Source organism: Metschnikowia bicuspidata, assembly GCF_001664035.1.
Source record: "Metschnikowia bicuspidata var. bicuspidata NRRL YB-4993 chromosome Unknown METBIscaffold_8, whole genome shotgun sequence".
Lineage (NCBI taxonomy): Eukaryota > Fungi > Ascomycota > Pichiomycetes > Serinales > Metschnikowiaceae > Metschnikowia > Metschnikowia bicuspidata.
Window position 1 is genome coordinate 363,774 of NW_017387738.1, and position 21,155 is coordinate 384,928.

The window sequence follows — 21,155 nt, forward strand, 5'->3', positions numbered from 1 at the left end:
TTTTGGACAAATGCATTCCGAATTGCTGGATCCATGGCGTTTGGCGTACTTGTCAAACCCAGCTTCATTGAACAAAAGAAAGAACATGCTCAAGAATCCCAGAAAAGATCGTCTGGCAAGCACAAGGAAAAAATCAAAAAATTGTTATTTCCCTATATCACATTCTAAACATTTCACTTGAACAAACTGGCGTTGGACAAGGGGTCCACCTTCAACACCTGGTCTCTCAATTTGACCTTCCGATCAACTGCAGCATTAGCACGCGAACGGGCTTGCTCAGCAGCCTTTTGCTTGATCTGCGCTCTGGCAAAGTTAGGCGACACATATTGCTTGTTTTCGTAGATCTTGGGGCCACCGAAAGAGCCTTCCAAAATCGTGATCAAGGTCATCACGAAACGAGGACCGATTTCGACCAAAGACAACGAATCAGCATCGATGTTGGCCACTTCGGACTCCTTGAGCAGCTCGGTCTCGGAAATCTGGTAGTTTCTCACCCATATCTTATTGTCGACGATCGAAAATGTCATCACGTGGTCAACAAATGGCTTGGACTTTCTCGCATTGGGAGGCACGCCAAACGTGTGGAGGAACATCTCCTTCATAAGCTCGTGGTGAGGAGAATCAGTGAAACTTTTGTCAAAACTAAGAATTGGTCTCGAGCCTTTCAAGCAGTTTCCGGTAAAGTTGAGCTCGTCTAAAGTGTGCATGTTCTGGATGTAGAATTTCAACGTTGGGCCATTGGGTGGTTTGGAGATCCAGAGATAAAGATCTTGATGCTTTCTGGCTTCGAAGAAGAAGATGTTGTTGCAGTTGTATAACTCAGCTACTTCATTGAGTTGCCACAAGTTCTTCTTTGAGTCGAACTTAGGCTCTTTTCTCGCATGTGGCATCAACTGTGTCAAGTCGTTGATCAAGTGGCGGTGTCTGTACGTGACACCACGAGATGAAATTACCAAGACTCGTTGACGGTTTATGTGCTTAGCTTTTTCGGAGGTGTCCTTTGACGATTTTGACTGCAAGGCCTTATAGATAGCAGACATTGTTGATGAGGATTCTTTGGTTTGCGTATGTAATTGTTTTTGCTGCTGAGGTAGTTTTTTTTCTAGTGAGTATATCTCACGATGAGGTTTGGTATATAGAACGAGCATCGCAGGGCAGGCCCAAGGGCATCTGCCTTTATGGACATATCTGAGCCAAAACGGCGCCAATTTTCGAAGCTATCCTTGGATGCCATAAGCAGAAATGAAAATTATCCCTGTGGTAGAATCAAGAATCTTGGGAAGGCTGGGTTCCTGTACAATGCTCATTGCAAATCTTTTTCCCGTAAACCTAAACAGATATCATCCGGAACCCTTTGTAGTCAATTCTGAACTATTCGAATCAGCCTCATGTCACTGTTGTTTGAAAGCCATATGCTCAAAGAAAATGGCTAGGCGAATGCCGAACCTTGAGGATGGCCTGGTGGTTTATTTTGCATAGGACGGGTATTGCTCACACACCCATCCTGGCACTACTCTGTCGTCCAAACTGATATTCATTTATCTATATACGTTTCTGTTCTATGAGAAAGACTGACTAGTGCTTCTCAGCGTGCTTCGCCAAAAAGTCCTGGACGAACTTCTCTTCTTCAGGAGAGGCAGCGTTGATAGGAGGGTGCACCGGCTTGGCTGGGCCCCATGGCTTTGGAGCAACGACAAAGACAACAGAGCCCAAGGTGGCAAGGGCCAAAATGTAAGGTTGCACGGATCTACCGAGGATATTGTAAGCAGCACCCATTGTTTATGAAGAATAAGTTGTGAGGAGTGGATTTCGCTCGGAGATCGTTAACAGGACCGCGGGTTTCATTGGACGTTCCAGTATACAGGCATTTGCAACTCACTGACATATCGTCCGAGTCACATGGTTCCTTACCACGAATGTTAGAACAATTGTAGCGCTATAGAGTGAAGGAGAATAAACTTCAGAATAAATACGAGAATTTCTCTCAGAATGCCTTGCCTTCGCCACTGATAAAGCGTATATATATGAAGCTGCGCAGAAGCTTTAAATGAGCGGTATTCAGCAGAGCCATATATACCTCCACAACAATCAAACGAAGGCGAGCCGGGATTGAAGGCTGCACTAGCATAGTGCTTAAGCTTTGGCTCCAACGCAACCCGCTCAGTTCTTTTTAAATTTTTTAGAAAAAAATCTCGGCAGGTTTAACGAAGTGTTTGGCGAGAGCGCAGCAGAATTGGGAGTCACTCGCGCAATGTATGTAGCCCCACACATAGTGCTATGACAAACAGACCGCACTGATGGTCACACTCAATCAGCAAAACTTTGTTTCAGAAACCATGTTTCAAATGTATTTTAGCTTGATGTGCTTCCAGCGCTTGTCTAGTCCTTTTCTAACCATTCGCCAAACTTATTGGCTCGCAACCTAGCAGCCTGTACGAGGCCCAGCTGCGTCAGTCTTTTTGCAGTTGTCCCGAACCCCATCCGCGCCTGCGCCGAGAACTCAGGTGCACATACATGGGCAACGCGGCGATTCATGCTCTTCTCTACATCTCCTCATTAGCTCCTTCAGCCTCACTTTAGCCCAGTTTTAGTACACCCACACTACTGTCCCCAGACACACGTGACCACGCTTTTTATATTAAAGGTGTATACTTTGATCGGCTCGTCAGTTCACTCAGGCTCGCAAAACAAACCACGTCAGCTCTCCCAGCAACCCATTGCACAGAGATAGAGCCAAGCATTCCCTTTGATAAAAGTACCTCGCCAGCTCTGTCGTGAAATTCACATTATCGCGGCCGGTTAATCGAGAAGGGTTTTTTTTTCTTTCCCCTCTTTCAGTAACTCTCCCTGGGGTAGGCGTCAGCCTGGACCGCACGGTTGACGAGAATTGATAGTTGGAAAATGGGGTCGAGTTTCATCAACGCTCTAGTCAGCCGACTCGACGCAGTCTTGCCCAACCGCATGGGTCATTCCTTAGCCGAGGTTGAGCTAGACTCGCAGTTCATCATCACAACAAACCTCATACTCAAGAACTGCAAGCCGAATGAGTTCAACGGGCATCAGGACTTTTTTTCCGACATCCTCAAAGCCTTACTTTCAATCTTGGAGAAGTTGAACATAGACCCGCAAACGCAAAAGCTTATAGACAGAAGCACAAATGTGTTATCTTCCACGGTCATCCTCACCAGACTCTTGCGCATCATTGCAATCACCAAATGGGACCCTGAGGGCAACTACTCTCAAAAGGAAGATCTGTCTATGGATGTGGGCATAAACTTTGACATCGAATCGAACATTGCACATGACATATTTGATCTTTACGCCCATAAAGAGCCTCCCGCAGTTAACATCGATACAGGCCATGTGCTCGGAGTTCTTTTTAAGATACTATCGCCCGAGATCAACATTCAGGGACTTTCGGACATCTGTAAATTCAAACCCGTGCCTCGAGATGTTGCGTACAGTGTCTCTCCCCAGCTTGGTCTTCTGGCCCAAGAACTCCGCTCTCAAATTCTAGAGATCGACTCAAACATACTGATTCTCATACGTTATATCGCAGCATCCAACCCGCCCGACTATGCAAATTTCGTGAAGCAGAGACTCTTTTCATACGTGAATCGTGGTGAGAATATACCACTTGCAGCGCTACAGCGGTATGCATGTCTGTTGATGTTCGTCTATTGCACGCCAAACAATACCAGTTTCTATCTCAAGCTGGTATACAGTGCGATTCCCTATATTCGCTCAATGACTTGGAAGCAGCTATTTCTACATTATGAGTCCATTAATCTACGAATTCAGTGCATCAACAAGCCCGGTTTTTACTCAAATGTAATTTACGCCGGAAGCTCTGCAGAGCAGGAATGCAAGATCATCTTCGACTATATTTCCACAGCAATTGAAAATGAATCAAATACCAATACATCGTTATTGTCATGGTATGTTGTTCTTTGTCCGTCTGGATTTGATGAACTTTTACTGAAATCAGGAAAGCTTAAGCAAGTATTCAATAAGAGGGTTAAGTTCTTACACTCGATATTGAAAGATTCGCACGCAGGAGCTGATCTAGATTGTTTCGAATCTTTGATCAGTATCTTCTTATGGGCGTCTCTATTGCCTGAGAATGAAGGTGCTGTGAGAAAGTTCAGCAATAGGTATCTCGATGATACTTTTCAGAATTTTTCTAAAATGCGACTGAAATGTGTCACTGACTCACTTCTTGCTCGCTTCAGAAGCTTGCACCAAAAGTTGTTTACTGCAGCTATTGCCATCAATCCTGATAAGTATATATCGATTTTCATTGGTGAGTTCCAGGAGAAGCACGAGCTTCAAGCCCTGGTTTTCTACGATAAGTCCAAAACAATCGATTCACATGATCTTTTAGAGGTTATTATGGCTCTATCTTGCCATAGCAGGTATCGTGATACGGTCAATCACCTTATGCGACAAATTAATGCGACCCTATCCAATATCATGCACTGTTGTGCTCAAATTTTATGTCAGAAAAACGCACCAATGTCAAAAACACGTTCGCTTTGCAGCAGTTCCGATGTCGACAACATTGACCAGGATGATCAAGAAACAAATCCAAACTTCTGGACAAGGCCTTACGGCAGCCAGGTACCTGAAGACCAGGTGTTTATGATTCAGAATATTCTAAGATTGACGCTCGACATTTATACTAAAAGTCCTCTTTTTTTCATGCAGTTTCAATTTAAGAATAGTGGCGGCACCAGAGATGAAAAGGCGCATGAAATGCTTAAGTTTTCAGATGCTGTATTTGTTCCTTTGAACGTGGCCATTCATTCTCAAAGTACAACTTCCAGAAGTATGTTCAAATCAGCTTGCAAGTTGTCTATGAGATTGTTACAAGTTGGAAACGAAATGGATTCAACCGATGAGGTGCATTGTATTAGTACCATGATCTCTCACAATGTGATTTATAGCACGTGCGAAGTCATTGGATCTCTCTCCTACCCAGCATTCAAGGAATACTACATATCCCTCAAAAGTTTTCTTTTAGAGAGGATCGAGTCCCCCTTGCGCGCTCAAAAGAATGACTTTTACCAGAGCAAATGGACACATATCGGTTGTGAAAGAGTTTGCACTTCTTTGGACAAGCTTTTGATGCTTTGCTTATGCACTCATGATATCCAGTTCTTCAGCTTACTCAAGCTATCTATCAAAGCACATTCCTTTGAAACATGCGCGACTAGAAGTGGATTCAACTGTTTTCAAAATTCTCTTGCCGAATCTTTCTGTGACGTTATGGGAGATGATATTGTGTTCACCGGATTTGTCTCTCTCCATAAAAAGTTCAAGTCTATTTTGGCCGACTTCAAGCCCACCAGAGGTTTGTATGAAGCCTGGTTAATGATTTACAACAGATGGGTGGAAATGGTTGATGACAAAACTGGTGCAACTGATGATAACTTCACATTCAAACATTACACGGAGTTTTTAGCGACTACTTCTGGTTGCTTTTTGGGCTCAATGTTCGAAGAAAGCGGAATTGGTCCTCAAGAGCTAGCAACAACCGTAATATCATCTTTCTATGATAGAGCTGTTGCATTGCTCAATTGTGAAGAGCTCTTTATCCGAGTTGTTATCCGCGAGGCACTATCTACTGAGACTCACTCGGAGGTTTATCAATTGATATACGATAAGATTATGAATTCTGTCAGGGTATACAAAGATGTGAGCAGCGTTTCAGCAGAATCTGTACTTTTTTTCGAAGAGGCAGTATCAATATTCACATCCATTCTCAACATTAAGTCTGAGGGGGCTTTCATTTTGGCAGCATTATTGCCAGAAGTTATTGAGATATTCTTTGAATATGTCGATATCGTCCCAAATCTGATTGATCAGATAAAATTGAAGCTTCGCTTATGCAAACTCACTTACGTTATGTCAGCCCTGAGAGACAACTTCGGAATTTCTGGTGCGTACAAGCTTAGAAATAAATTCGCCAAGATTGCGGCTGACTGGCTTGACTCCGCAGCTTCTTATAGCACAGATTTATCGAATGACTCAACTACTATCGCATCTTCAAATGGGCGAGCTTCTGATGTTGAGTTTCTACAAATTGAACTTGCTGCAGAATGTGCGAAAAGCTTTTCATTGCAGCTTCAGAATTTGGTCTTAACTGTCCCTGATGGCACGAAAGAGAGCAATTTCGAACAGGCAAAGATCCTTGTTTTCTCGAACTTTTTCTCCATATTCTACAAGATTTTTCAAAAATTCAACGGCAATGACCCATCTCCATTGGTCATCAAGTCCAAGTTCAAGATACAAACGATCACAGAGCATGTCTTGAAGGCGATTTCAAATATGCTTAGGGCAAATGTGGGAATTGGATTAGAATTCGCCATACCTTTGGGCTACCATGAAAACAACAAAATAAGATCCATTTTCTTAGATATCTTTGCCACCACACTTTCAGCTGGAAAACTAAAGCTTGGGGAGGAAGAGTTTTCAGATTCAACAGTCTATCGAATGTCAGAAATCATTGAGGTATATGGAGCCGCGGCACGAGTCGCGTCCCCCGCTGAGCACAACCTCTTGGCAACTTCTTTAAACGGGCTTTTTGGATATACGAAAGGCCTCGATAAGTTATTTCTCATCCTTTTGGAAGTCGAAATGCAAAGTGTGAATCGAGCCTCGGATATATTTCGCGGAAATTCCACATTAACACGACTTATGTCAATATTCGCTAAAGAATATGGAGCGCCTTATCTATCGGTTGTTTTGCGACCTTTTGTGGAAGAAATGGTCCAGCACAATGTGATTTTTGAGGTAGAGAGAGATGGCAAAAAAGAAGACGTCGATCTTTTTTTCAAATATCTTCGAAAATTAGTGAAGAGTGTTGTAAACTCTATACCATGGGTCCCTGAAGCATTTAAATTTATTTGCTTCGAGATTCACAGATGTGTTGGTAAAAAATTTGACGAATCATCGCTCATTGCAGTGGGTTCCTTCTTGTTCCTTCGCTTTTTTTGTCCAGCTATAGTGTGCCCTGAGTCATTTTTTGATATTACTTCAGTTGACATAAGAGTCAAAAGATCATTGATGCAAATTGTGAAGGCCATACAGTATATGGCGAATGGATCAATATTGAATTTGAAATGGGCTTCCTTGGCGACAAGGTCAGCAGAAATGAACGACCTCAATGCCGAAATCTTTGCATTCATGGAGAAAATCGCCGCTGAAAGGAGTAATGAAAATTACGTTTTTCATGTAACACTGCTGAAACCGCTCACATGCTTGAGGTATGTTCACAAGTTTTTCTACGCTTATTTTGTTGAGATTCGGCACAATTTTCTCGTGGGGAACCAGTCGTCCGATGAAAAATGCCTCCAGCAAAATATCTTGGCTTGGCGAAAGCTTGATAAAATTATGAGTGAGCTCGGGAATCCTAAGCCAGCAATTTCTTTGCAAGGCACAAAGTCATACAAGAGTATCGATGCTCAGTCCAACATAGGAAATTCTCAGTTCACAGAATTCATGGCCAAAATGTCTGCGAAGAACATTGAAACCTCAATCGAAACTCCGATTGTTAAAAATTTTGTTTTTCATGATGGTACTCCTGTCGTTGTGGTTACATTCAGATACATAAAAGAGATATCTTATGATGTCAGCACAATGGTATACTTGTTGTTGGAAACTGTGAGTCAGATATGGGAAAATCAATTCTATTGCGTCATCGACTTGACTCAGTTCTATTTTATGGAGATCTTTGGGAAAGATATTGCTAATTTGTTGAAAACATATGCTCCCAGGGTATTTTTCAGAAATTGCAAGCGAACTTATTATTACAACTTACCACGGCCTTCTTATTTGGCGATTATTGATTCATGGACCGACTTCCGACCCCAAAATAATGTTGAACGCTCGATATCCTTCTATTCCGAACAAGACAGCTCTGAGATGATTGAATCATTATGTCTCAGTGAGGCCACAATGGCCATCCCCCAGGATGTCAAATTTGTTTGCAAGTCTTGTAAGCTCTACGACGATAAAATGAGTATGTTTACGAATGTGACCCTTAGGCTTGGGAGACTGTGGCTTCTGATATGCTTTGAAAGAATGAATTTGGATCGAGATTATAGCCCAACGAAGTCAATTGCTCCTGTTGAGGTTCTCAGATTGACGGATCTCATAAAATGTGAAATTTCAAACAAAAGCGGTGAGAACAATGAGTTCACCCTCTATCTCAATAAGTTCAACTATCAGGTCACCCTCGTCACACCACAAAGGGAAGAAGTGCTTCGATTCTTGTACTTCGCGATGCTTCGGTCCTCCAAGAAATCCAAGAGTTCGAGATCCGCTGCGCAAAAATCAGAGCTCGAGCAATCTCAAAGATTCAGTGCTTTGGCAACATTGCTGTTCCATGGATTACTTCAATCGAATGACGAGGTCCGAGTTGCTGCTTCTAAGCTTTTGAAATCTTTCTCCTCCTATTACAATATCACATTCGACTCATCCAGCAGATATTTTAGCAAAGCATCGTTTCCTGTGGATATGACTGATTTTGTGGTGTCCTATTCGTCAAGCCTTGCTGATCACTTCCCTCAGTATTCGCATGAGTTCCTAAGGAGTTTCTTTGCAAACTTTGACAAATTCACAGCAAGCTCCAAAATTTCGGGGGTTATGTATATATCACCCTGGGTTGTGAATCTTCATGAACATATTTCAAAGGAGATCGATGGAGTGGAAAAGATGTCGTTCATTGTGCGTCAATTATGCAAAATCACAACGAAAAATCCTCTTATTTTATCATTCATGAAAGAACTTATTTGGAAAAAGATATTCAGAGATATGAGAATGACAACCATTCTTGTGGACGAATTGGTTGCTATAGCTATGGAGATTGCATCAGAAAGTGATGACTGGAACATTATTATCTCTGTTTTCCATCCCAGTGTTGAACTATGTGGAGAGCTCGTCTCAAGACTCCATAATTGCATCTACAAGACTAAAAAAGGAGATTCTGCGATTGTTATTCAGAGCAAAATCTCGGAAATATCCATTTTGATCAAGATATGCTCATCTTTGTTCTTTGACTCATTCGTTTATGGGTCGTTATATTTGCTGGATGTGTTCCTCTTTTGCACGCTTTTCATAGACCGGTCTGATCTCGACTTTGGTCATGATTTGCAAAGTCTCGTTTTGAGCACTATCCAGTCTTTTTCATGTAAGCCTCTGTTAGGAGACGAACAGGTAGACTTGATCAATGAGACAGTTGAATACTTCAGTAGCCAGAGGGCCAAAATGTTGTTCGGATTGACAACTAAAGAACGTGGTGCACACATTGACTTTTCTCAGAACTACGAGAGAGCATTATCCTTCGAGCACCTCTGTGATTATCTCAATAACTTTATGTCGAAAATTGGCTCCGCTGACGATAAAAAGTATTGGATTTCACGTTGGTCTTCGCTTTCGAAAGACATAGCTTTCAGCGATTCATTTTTCCAAATGAGGGCATACACTATCGTTTGTACATTGGCTCGTTCAGGAATAAGCGATTCTGTAGGAGGAAGAATAATGGAAGTACTTACAGGTCAGCTGTTCGACGATCCTGCCTCTTTCTTTGAAGGATCTGTTTGTTTTCTCCGTTTGATGCAAGGCTTGGTTAGTGACTCAGTTTACTTACCACTTCTTGTATGGGTAATAGCAGGTGCGTTACTTCTGGAGTTTCCTCTTAATTATCAAGCTATGATCTCCTCGTTAGGAAAAAGCTTCGAGAAGATGATTTTTGACGAAGCATTTACATGCAAAGTTTTCGCAATCAGATCCAACCTAGAGCCTTTGATAAGTCTGTTCGAGGAAAGGGTTGATATTAAAATTCGTCGAGAGAACTATGAATTTGTCTTTCTTTTCTTGATCTCAAAAGGCTTGATTGTCTCTCAAGTTAGGCACACTTCCATTAACACGATTAGACGAAGTTTGCTTGCGAAAGGACAACGCCAAGGCGGTCACATTTTGAAAGCGAAAAGTTCGGATGATTTTGTGCTTGCATATCTCCTTGTCTATTATCTTTCTGTCCCTGATTCGACATTCCAAACTCTTTTGTCTGAACTTGGCCTAGAAGGTGTACCTCTCACTCAACTCGGGAGGGACAAGATCCCAGATGCTTTACTAGATGGTATATGCTCTCTGTGTGAGTCGTTACACTTGGGGCTCGTGTTGGCTGCTCACATATTTATTGGCGAATGTGAGCAGATTTTCAAATTCAAATTCATCGCACTTTACGCAATGATTCTCGAGCGACTGAGGGACTCGGCCCTAATGATTTATCACATTATTCAAGCAAAATTGGAAGAATCTTTCATAAACGCCGCTTCCAATTCTCTCACAAATGACATTTCAGTGATTCTAATGAGAATTGTTAGAGACCGGAGCTACAATCCTAAGATTTGGCAAGAAAAAATTGCTGTCTCCCTCAGAAAGATAGAAGTCTTTAATGTGGATACGATTCACCAATTTGAGCTGCTTAATGGTGCAACTGAGTCTGTGCAGCGCATGACAATTGTCAGACAAATGTTCTACCGTAATTTATGCAGCGTCACTGATGGGCTGAAATTAGAGAAGTTCTGAGTGAATTGAGGTTTGATGTTGACTGATCTTCTTTCTGATTTTGATTTCGCGGTTGGGTATGTTGTTCTTCCTTCTATATACTCTCTACAAGTAATTCTATCCAATATGATTGAGGTGCTTTGATTATTCAACTCGTAAAATGACTTTCCATTGCCTTTTGGTGAAGCCGGAAAATTGCCATCGTAGCCTGGGCATCTTCCACTGACGAGTGCAGACCATTCTGAATTTCGAGGTTCAAATATACTCGACAAAGCTTCTTGAGACTTGGCATTTTCCCGCCATTTTGCTTCTTAAACTCTGGAAATCTGGACGTATCCCTTATGAGATGTTTTGGTACTGAAATGCCTAGACACTCGAGGTCATTATGTACTGCGTGGCCAACAAGAACCCTGCCGTCAATGATATTCTTGACTCTCTCCCGAGCCTCTTTATATGAAACTGCATTTCGCATGTGCTGTGGCGTAACTCCAGAAACCCACGTTCTCCAGTTGGTCACACGTTGTTCGGGCTTTACGTATGTATCTAGTAAAACCACGCCGTAGTAGTTGACAAGAGACACTCGGGCAAGAGCAGACTGATCATTCGGGCCTACGCCAACAAACTCACAGTCGATAGCTAGAAACTTACCTGGAGCAGATTTTTTCTTATCTGAATAATCTACCGCTATCTTAGCATCACTGGATGCAACACTGAAAGTCGAAGAAGATGTGCGAGCCCAAAGTGCAAACTCTAATGGAGTAAGAAGCTTCGTAGACGCGGTACGGATAATCTCTTGAGCTTTTCTAAGTTTTGATACATCTTTGGCCTGGTATTTGTGTCCCTTCGCGAGCTTCTTGCTTTTGATTTCCTGTGGCTTCTTATGCCCAATTCTTGAGCTTAAGGCCTTCCAATTCAGGGAAAGAGACATGTTACGTGATGCCATATTGTGCAGTGCGATGCGTGGGATGAAGGACGGAAATAATCCGGATGCATTTTCAGCCATTGCTTCGGTGAGACATGACCATTACTTGACAGGATTTTATTTCTCGTAATTTCTGATTAATTCTGCAACGTGCTATAAATCTAATGCTCTTCAATCAATCTACGTTATTCGTGGGTTAGTCTTGTAATACTTGTCGAACATTACACGTGGATTACATTACATTACATTCGACTTATTGTACAACTGTAAGGCCCATCTAATCTTTTCAAAAATATCATCGCACTGTGCTAGTGTTTCTGCTTCAAGATCGTATTTCTTCTTTACCACGGTTTCTTTACCACCAGATTCGCCCTGTTTTTTTATCACAATCTTAAAATGCGTAGGACTCTTGCTGTCCTTGAACAGCTTGAGCTTCACAATCTGCGAGATGTGAAAGGAGCTTGTTTTTAGCATAGTATCATTATAATACTTTGAGAAGTTATAGTGATGCAAATAATGGTGGTGATGATGGTTTCCACTCTGACTGGTACTCGATAAAGAGTGGTCATTAAAATTTGATTTCCAATTTGCGTCATCCGTCGGTGCCAAATGGATGTAATCACCATCAATTATGAGAGATTTCTCAATCCTGTAGATCAAGGGGGCCTTTTTTCGAAATACTCGCCACTTGCAATAAAATGTGTTCAGACTTGATGGAAGTTGAGACGTTCTTCCGCTTATCAAGTTACTTATGCTTGAGGTGGTGTTTGAAGCAGTATTTCTTCTTGAATCCTTTGTCGAAAAACCGCGTGATTCTTTGGATACACGGCCTTCGGCATCATCTTGTCTTTCAGTATCATCATCTGAGTTTTCTTGGAGTTTGCCGTCAAATGGAGCAACCGGGGGAGTGATCCCTTGCTGGTTGAATGCTGACGAATTTGGAGTAATTCCTGCCTCGACAAAAGAACTTCGCTTTGCTCTCACGTCTAACATAGACTTAATTGACGGTCTCACTATCTGGTCCAATTTGAAAAAGTCCACATGAATTTCAGAAAGAGTTTGAGTTCTTTCGAGTGATATTGTACGCTCTTCGTTTTTTGTACTCAACATAGAGACATCTCCCAAATTTTCTTGAGCCGATACTTGACACCCAGAAAGTTTAAATTGTGTTGGGTCGACTTGATATTGCCTGCAAATCAAATCAAGCAAGTCGCCTACTTGCATTTTTGACGCCACGAAAAAGCTGATGACCTTGCTGGTCGATGGGATATTCTTCACTTTGACCTCGATACTGTTTCCACCGGGAGCGGCAAAAGCAAAGTTCTCGGTTTTCCCGAAGTTTTTGGACTCCTCGGGTTTAGGACTTCGAGAACGCTCCTCGTGTAGATGTAGATTTTGGCGAAACTCAAGAGGAAGTGGAGACTGTTTTTCATTGGCCAAGATTTCTTCTTGTTTTTTGATCTCACACAATGCCAAATGTTTCGGGCAATTGTAGGAAGACATTAGACGAGTCCTGTCTAGCACACCAAAGTTAGAGTCATATAATTCCCCATCTTCATCAGTGAGTTCCAATCTGTAGTGATTAGGATTCAAAGACAACTCAAAATCTGTTTTTGTTTCACTTTCAATTTCCGAGAGCTTTAGTAGAATATAGCCAATGCAGTCGAAGACTGACATATTTCCCGCGATGGGGAGTTTTTCTATTGCAGGTGACATATTTGGTGGCACAAATATATTAACGTGAGCCCTTCGGATACCTTCCGCTGTGTTAGTGCCGCTGTAGGAGAAATACATCAAAGGGTTTGAATTGGAGTGAATATGTCTTGTTTGAATAATTTTACTCAAATTTGACTTCTTCCCGGTCTGTTCGTGTGAAGTAAGATCAGATACTTTTGGGAAGGAGAACGACTCTCGCTTCCTCAAAAGAGGAGTGCGCTTGTTAAGAATCAGTATGCCAACACCAAGGCTTTTCTTATTTGTTTCAGGATAAGCCTTGAAGCTGCCAATGGCTTTGCTGTAGACTGACTCTTGGTTGTCTTGATCTTGTCTCTTTTTTGTTTCCGCGTCGCTTTTTAACACAGATGTTTCTGGCACGGTATATTCGTACATGATATTGGCACTTGCACTAATTATAGATTCAGCTTCAATATCAGTGAAAGCAGAATTAAGAGACTCTTCTTCCGAGCCAGGATTTTTTGGGCTTGTATGCTCTAGAGTTTCTACGTCATCAGTAGCATATTCACCCTCATCAGTGACTTCACCCACCGATTCTGCTTCGGAATAGATACTGAAAGTATCTATAGCTTGTTCTGAGTCAGATGTGCTTTCAAATGAATCTGTGGTTTTGTTTAGCAGAGAACGCAGAAGTGTACTTTGAGAATCACTTCTTTGTTCTTTTAGTTTATCGCTTTTCACAAATAGCTTTGAGAGCGGGTTCATCTTTGATATTGATTTCTTTTGCTCTTTCACTGTATTTAAAGACTCAGCCGATACAGATGATTGTTGAAAGTCGAACAGTTCGACTTGCAGTGCACTTTCGACCATTGGCTGTTTAAGTTTCGTGGGCGCAGGTACTTTAGGCTTTCGCCGCATATTCATGTTTTTGTTGGTGATACGAGAAGAATGACGCTTATGGTGGGACAGTGATAACCCAAGGTTTGATGTAGATATCAATTCTGGAAAATCGACAGGTATTGGCGGACTGGAAGGTCGGTACCCGTCGAAATATTTTGTGTTGCATGCTTCGTAGAAAATACCCAGAGTGAGAGGTTTTATCACTCTTTTGGTAGAATCAAAATCATTTTCACATGTTGCCAAGCAGAATGCTCGTTGATACGCTCGAAGTTGTGAAGGTTCCAAAGGAAAAGCCATTTATGGAGCTGTGTTTAAACGGATCTCAAATTTCGGTAGGCACAAGCGAGATCTCTGAATTAAACGAGCATTATTTGCGTGACCCCTGTCACTAGCTCTTGTGTCTTGTTGAAGGGTATAACTAAGGAAGCTTAAGACTGCTATGAGGGACTTGGACGGGTGTTCAAATCGATTGTGTTGAAACGCGGTATTGGTCTGGGGTGCGGCAGTGGGTATGCTCTGCCGAGGCAGGTACTTTTTCGAAATAGACTCGGTAATGCATATGGAGTCCGAGCCAAGGCTGAAGCGGTGCACGATAGGCGGTTGGAAAATGATAAGTTCTATCTGAAATACTGCTCGATTGACTTTCAGTAGTCCACAAAAATAAAAATTATTGTGCAAAGTGTGTAAATTTTAACCCCGCATATTTTTGAGGTGAAAGTTGAAAAGTATTATGCGGGACACTGAACCTTAAACCACCTGACATTATAGAAGCAGCACAGTCCTTAGACTGGAATAGTAAGGCTTTGCATACTGATTGAACAGCTGTATTCCATCGCCGCTTCCTATACTGTCACATGCATTTTCATTCAGGCGACAAAACTAGATTCTGGTATTTTCAAGTTGCACAGCAGGTCCTACGTTTTATGTACGAAGCGGAATCTACGTCGTGATTTTACAAAGCCCAGTTTATTCGTGTTCATGAGACTGGGCACTCAATTTTTTACAATCCCGTATGCAAAAGATAGTGCTATGAACTTCTTACAAGTAAGAGAGTAATAATCCTCGGTGAACTAAATATGAACGACTTGTTGTTTAACCATGAATATACGTATCAGTGTTGTCTTTTTTTTCAAATACGTTCAATCAGCAACGAGTCTCAGCTGGCTTATGACGTCTGACAGAGCTGATTCCGAGAGAACAAGACCTTAAATTAAGACAGTCGGAAAAATATCCTAGCATTCCGTAACGCTATGATTATCCTCGCGCACAGCTATCACACTCTGGTTGTATATTACTTCTCTCAGTAAACTGTTGTGAGCTCAGTTTCTTTGAATCAAAACAGAAGTTTTCCAAAAATAACGTTTAGTTGCTGATAGGGGATATGATTTGCACTTTGGCATGTTATCATCTACCTATGCGTAGCAAGCTTGTTGCAGCGAAAGATTGGCAGTATCGATTGTAACTTTGTTCAATCTACGATAACTCAAAAAAGTTGATATCATCTTTGCTATATCGATTGCAGATATTTTTTGCAAGACAAAGCTGACGTAGCTTTTTATCATGAGCTCAAACCAATTAGTCTCGTCATCAGGTCTTTAAAATTAAAGTAGTTTTCTAGTTAATGTTGCAGCCTTCCTAAAAAAGACGCGGCTCTAAAAAAAATCAGTGGAGTGAGAATTCAATACATACACTGATGAAGTTTTTGAGAGACTTTTGTCAATGATAATCATATAAAGTTTTGAACTTGACTACGTGGTTTGCCTATATCTGAAAGCAATTGGTTGCGAACTGTCTATCTGAACCTCAATCTTCGGCCCGGGGCAGTGTTGGGGCCTTGCAGGAAATAGTGCATTATATGCATGAGCATATTTAGGCTTCGCGGTCCGCGACACGAGTGCCTTTAATGGCATGAAAAAGTGCGTCCACGCACGTGAACAAACATGCTCCAGGAGTAGATCTGGAGTTGCCGGTGCACCTGAACGGTCTCATACAGTAGAATGATGTGCTTTATAGAGGCCACCTTGGATTTTAGACTCGGGGTCTTATGTTAATTTTCGGCCTCGTTGTCATGTTGTAGAGTATTGTAGACTACTTTCGCACCCGCAACCCACCAAAATGGAATCCGGCCTCCTTGTGCCTCCATATAACCGGCACACCAGCAACATTCGTTCAGGACAAATATTCTAAGCCCGGAACTAATCTCCAAAAAGTGATCTACGTCGACCCCCGACGGATTTGCACACGCATTTTGATTTTGGATTTACACAATTAACACATAGAGATACAAGCATCCTTGATTTAGTTCCACTAAAGTTGTTCGTTCCTTAGAAACGTGTGCTAGAACTAAGACGGCTTGTCGCCCTGATATTTAATCATCATAGCATCATCAGATCCAGAGGGTCAGAGTCTCTTGTTCATTTTCACCCGTTGCATAGCATTACAGATAGAGCACCAGCTCGCATTTCTAGTCCCCGAGATACAAAAGAAGGCAAAAGATTGCATGTCTGGACATCAAATCTAATCGTATCTTATCATGGTATCTCCTCATTCGTCTCGCCATCCGAGCATGACGAGCTTGTCCCAAGAACTTGACGGGATTTACAAAAACTACGCAAGAAAAAGTGGAGACTCGAGCCTGACACACTCACTCGACTCTAGCACAAACGAACCGGCAATGGTACTACATCGTGATGTCCCGCAATTGGGCTCTGGAACCCTGCAGTCAAGTTCGTCGTTCGATTTTCTTGTTCCTGATAGAAGACATCAAGCCACAAATTCATCTTTGAATGTGCTTCTTGACACGCCCGGTGAAACAAGGCACCACTTTATTTCACAGGCCTCGCTTGCAGATAGCTCCAGAAGCTTAGACCCACTAACCGAAATAGTTAATGGTGGCAATGCCACAGACGACAGCCTTGGAAGCTATGGAAATTATGACGAAAAGCTTAACGATCGCGAGTGGGCAAAAAAGGGTGCTGCAATTGCACAGACCTCTTCTCTGAAGGGAAATACCGTCATTCGCAGAACCGTTGAAGACTTCGAGTTTGGTAAAGACTTAGGTGAAGGGTCTTACTCAACAGTGGTTTTGGCCAAAGATAAGATAACAGGCGTGCAATATGCGGTCAAAATCCTTGACAAGCGACACATCATCAAAGAAAAAAAGGTCAAGTATGTCAATATCGAGAAACACGCCTTGAACAGACTAAGCCAGACACAGGGTGTCATTTCCTTGTTTTTCACATTTCAGGACAAAAACTCTCTTTACTATGTGCTTGACTACGCCGCCAATGGCGAATTGTTGGGCCTCATTAAGAAGTACGGCACTTTGAATGAGGATTGCACTAAATATCTCGGTGCACAAATCCTCGATGCAATTCACCATATGCACATTAATGGTGTGATTCATAGAGATATCAAGCCCGAAAACATCTTATTAGATGACAAATTTCGTATTCGGATTACGGATTTTGGCACGGCGAAGTTGCTCGAGCGGAAGAAAAACGGCGAGACGGGCGTCGAGGAAGACTATCCTTTTGATGTTCGAGCAAAGTCATTTGTCGGAACTGCGGAGTACGTTTCTCCAGAGCTTTTAGAAAGCAAGTATTGCGGTAAACCGGGTGACTTATGGGCTTTCGGCTGTATTTTATATCAAATGATTGCCGGAAAACCGCCTTTCAAAGCCACTAATGAGTATCTTACTTTCCAAAAGATTACGAAATTGCAATACGCGTTCAGCGCAGGGTTTCCATTGATTCTCAGAGATTTGATTAAACAGATTCTTGTGTTACAGCCTTCCAGAAGAGCCACTATTGAGCAGATTCAGGAACATTATTTCTTTCATGAGTACGATTTTAATGATCTGCATCTGATTTGGAATACAGACATCCCGGAACTAAGCTCGTACAAGATGAACGCCAAATCTATGATGAAGATTCCAACGTCTTACGCACCCAAAAAGACGGTGATAAAAAAGTTCTTAAAGAAACCCCTGAATGGTTCGCTGACACGGATTGAAAAAGAAGAGAGTGGGACGAAATCAGTGTCACCTGCAAGTGCGGCTGCTTACGTCTTGAGTAAGGACTCGGAATCTGAACCTCCAAAATCAAAAACAAGAACACCTAAGGCTATACCACAAAGAAAGACAACTGCGTCTTCAAATGCAACTCCCGATTACATTCCCGGGACTAACATCCTAAGGCCCCAAATCAACAAAATGGCCAGTTATTCTGTGAGTAATTCGACTTCTTCCTCAAAAACTGATCAGGAACTGTTAAGAAGGAACTCATCTAGGGTTATAGAGGTGACGCCACTGACAGCAGTGGAAGCTGCGTGGCAACAATATTTGAGTCCATCGGAAAGGGTCATAAATGTGGGTCTGGCAATTGTTCGTAGACTACCTACGGAAGTGTTCGAGAAGAAGAACAAGGGCTATATCCACGACACGCCGCTTGGTTTTACCAACCTTTTGCAATCATCAGCGAATCGAAGTAACTCACGTTCCATGTTGTCTCATGTGGTTCAGGGTAATCGATTGAGAGACACACAGGAAGAGTTTATGGACAGCAAACCGCAAAATGAAGATGATGCGATAACTTATCATTTTGATGACATCACTATCGATACAGTGAGCTCACACGAGGAAGAAGAAGGCAAGCCTGTACCAGTGGCATCTGGAACAGTAAAACTTCGTAAGCTGTTTTTCAAAAAATTGCTCTCAGCCAGCGATAAGAAACAAGAGTCACCAAACACACCATCAACTTCTGGAAGCTCGGATTTTGCTATTAAACAGCATGTTGACCCCATGGACAAAGTTAGAACGTACACTGTCTTAGTCAGTACGTTTGGTAGGGTTCTATTCTTTTCGAGAGACGATCACAAGACGGACTACAAATTGGTCTGTGAAATGGGTCTCAACTTCCCATTCATTCAGTTCAAGGAGGTTGTGTCAAGCTCTACTGGGAAATTCAGTAAAGTTATTTCCTCTACAGGTATATTTGCAATTGTTTCGGCGAAAACTACATTTGTGTTTGAAACGGAAAAGTACGAGGTTAGTCAGTGGACGGAGGCGCTAGCGAAAAGCAAATTGAACCAATTTCACAGGGAAAAAGAGGCCGAGAGGAAACCAAGCTTAAGCGAAACACCCAAATCTTCCCCGAGGTTACTTGACTCTCCATCGTTTCCCAGCCCAACACAGAAGCAGATCAAGAAACAAGAGTCACCAATTGGGACCAAAGGGCAACTGCAAAAAATCCAACAGAGTCAAAGTCGGTCTCCCGCCTCGGAGACCAGAGATAATCATATGTTTAAAAGCAACGTCAAGAGCAAAGAAAAAGTGAAACGGAAAGCCCCGCCTTCTGTTCCATCTAGCCCTGTTTTCAGCACCGGTGGTTTACCCAGCTCAGCTTTGGAGCATGGAGAAAGTGACATGGTCCATGCTGCTCAGATTGCTGTATTGAACAATCTGGTGAGCCCAAAACCTGATGGCCGAGGCTCAAGCTTCTCACGGGATAAAATGGGACAAGGCTTCGGTCATCCCACCACACTCTCGCCAGGCAGTGGAGGAGCAAAAATAACTTCATTGAACTCAAAATTCTTGGCTAGGTCCCGGGGCAAGAGATAAGCGTTCTACATGAAACTAGAAAATCAATAAAACTACATCATTGAGTGTGCTTCATCGTGGCAGAAATGTAGACATTGAAGACGAAAGAGAAAATGAGAAGCTTGCGTATGGTGTGTCTAGCCAGTAGCAGAGTCAAAGATGGAAATATGGTGCTAGAGTAACCTTAGTGTCACACGCATCAGGAGGCAAGACGAACCCTCACAAATACTGTTGCGGGCAATTCTCATACAATGAGGTGGTCCCATTTGACTGCGGGTGAGCTATTGCAAGGTTCATACTCCCAGAAGCCTACATAGGTTTCGCAGTCAATACCGAGAGAGCAACAGTCACACTTAGTCACGTGCTACGATCGGGCAGGAAACTCGCACGACTACAGGCTGTAACCACGTCGCACCACGAGCCCTCCCGCGACAGCATCAGCGCACCTCCTCTATAGGTTCGACACACAACTCGCCTGCAGACAGCGGCCCGGAATTTTCGCCTGCTCAAAATTTTTCTCTCGCAAATTCTCGCTGGCTTCACATCCTCACACACTACACAAGGTTAAAATGGTTAAATTCATCAAGTCCGGTAAAGTTGGTATGTAGCCATAAGTTGAAAATCAATTCTAAGCAAGCTAAGGCGAACGTTTCCCCGTTGAAAAAGAACCCAGATTCATCCAGATCTCCAAGTCAACGTTTGGCATCTCACTTGCCTTCGGGCAACAAACTCATCCGATGTGAGCATGGATATATCCGCCCCAGAAACTTTCCAATGAAATCAGTGTTTCCTGATTGATGGGTTCTTGTGTACTCGTTGAATACTCAATGGACCAGCGTATACTGTGGACTTGCTTCGAAAGCGGGAAACCAGACAAATATACACGGGTAGTATTTCAGAAGTCTTTTGCTTCTCGAAGATACAGGCTGTGGGAAAGGAACCCACCCGCTGTGGCGTGCTTGCTTTATTTCTAGCATAATTCACATGTACTAACATCATCTAGCTATCGTCACCCGTGGTCGTTTCGCTGGTAAGAAAGTCGTCGTTGTCAGACCTCACGATGACGGTACCAAGTCCCACTCTTTCTCTCACGCCATTGTTGTTGGTGTCGAGAGAGGTCCTTTGAAGGTCACCAAGGCCCACAGCGCCAAGCAACTCGCCAAGAGAACCAAGGTCAAGGCTTTCGTCAAATTGGTCAACTACAACCACTTGATGCCAACTAGATACTCTTTGGACGTCGAGTCTTTCAAGAACTCTGTTACCCCAGAGACCTTGAAGGAGCCAACCCAAAAGGAGGAAGCCAAGAAGGTTGTCAAGAAGGCTTTGGAGGAAAAGCACCAAGCCGGTAAGAACAAGTGGTTCTTCTCCAAACTCAACTTCTAATCTCATTTTATAACATCATATATCGTGTAATAAAACTTCTGCAACGGATAAAAAAGATACCTGGTGCTGGAGAACTAGTGCCCAGTGGATCATGTCTGCATG

General features: G+C 42.6%; 7 protein-coding genes across 7 annotated transcripts; 3 read left to right on the plus strand and 4 right to left on the minus strand.

Moving 5' to 3' along the window:
* Window positions 1–173: 173 nt before the first annotated feature.
* CSI2 (Csi2p) lies at window positions 174–1,040 on the minus strand (the record flags this gene model as incomplete). Its single annotated transcript, XM_018854435.1, has 1 exon — window positions 174–1,040. One exon carries the CDS (start codon window positions 1,038–1,040, stop codon window positions 174–176), a length of 867 nt encoding a protein of 288 aa, XP_018709639.1.
* Window positions 1,041–1,575: 535 nt separating this feature from the next.
* On the minus strand, window positions 1,576–1,776 carry ATP19 (F1F0 ATP synthase subunit k; the record flags this gene model as incomplete). Its single annotated transcript, XM_018858165.1, has 1 exon — window positions 1,576–1,776. The coding sequence occupies one exon, from the start codon at window positions 1,774–1,776 to the stop codon at window positions 1,576–1,578; it is 201 nt and encodes a 66-aa protein (XP_018709640.1).
* Window positions 1,777–2,580: 804 nt separating this feature from the next.
* Window positions 2,581–10,721, plus strand: IRA2 (Ras GTPase activating protein). The gene has a single exon (XM_018856385.1). The coding sequence runs from the start codon at window positions 2,902–2,904 to the stop codon at window positions 10,594–10,596; it is 7,695 nt and encodes a 2,564-aa protein (XP_018709641.1). The 5' UTR covers window positions 2,581–2,901; the 3' UTR covers window positions 10,597–10,721.
* Window positions 10,482–11,531, minus strand: METBIDRAFT_33705 (putative 3'-5' exonuclease). The gene has a single exon (XM_018856386.1). The coding sequence runs from the start codon at window positions 11,516–11,518 to the stop codon at window positions 10,724–10,726; it is 795 nt and encodes a 264-aa protein (XP_018709642.1). The 5' UTR covers window positions 11,519–11,531; the 3' UTR covers window positions 10,482–10,723.
* Window positions 11,532–11,613: 82 nt separating this feature from the next.
* On the minus strand, window positions 11,614–14,556 carry METBIDRAFT_75290 (uncharacterized protein). The gene has a single exon (XM_018858428.1). It carries the CDS (start codon window positions 14,366–14,368, stop codon window positions 11,735–11,737), a length of 2,634 nt encoding a protein of 877 aa, XP_018709643.1. The 5' UTR covers window positions 14,369–14,556; the 3' UTR covers window positions 11,614–11,734.
* Window positions 14,557–16,604: 2,048 nt separating this feature from the next.
* On the plus strand, window positions 16,605–19,691 carry METBIDRAFT_47541 (PDPK1 family serine/threonine-protein kinase; the record flags this gene model as incomplete). The annotated part of the gene is made up of 1 exon (XM_018858186.1): window positions 16,605–19,691. The coding sequence occupies one exon, from the start codon at window positions 16,605–16,607 to the stop codon at window positions 19,689–19,691; it is 3,087 nt and encodes a 1,028-aa protein (XP_018709644.1).
* A 548-nt stretch (window positions 19,692–20,239) lies between these two features.
* Window positions 20,240–21,053, plus strand: RPL27A (60S ribosomal protein eL27; the record flags this gene model as incomplete). The annotated part of the gene is made up of 2 exons (XM_018858133.1): window positions 20,240–20,270; window positions 20,674–21,053. The coding sequence occupies 2 exons, from the start codon at window positions 20,240–20,242 to the stop codon at window positions 21,051–21,053; spliced, it is 411 nt and encodes a 136-aa protein (XP_018709645.1).
* Window positions 21,054–21,155: the final 102 nt, after the last annotated feature.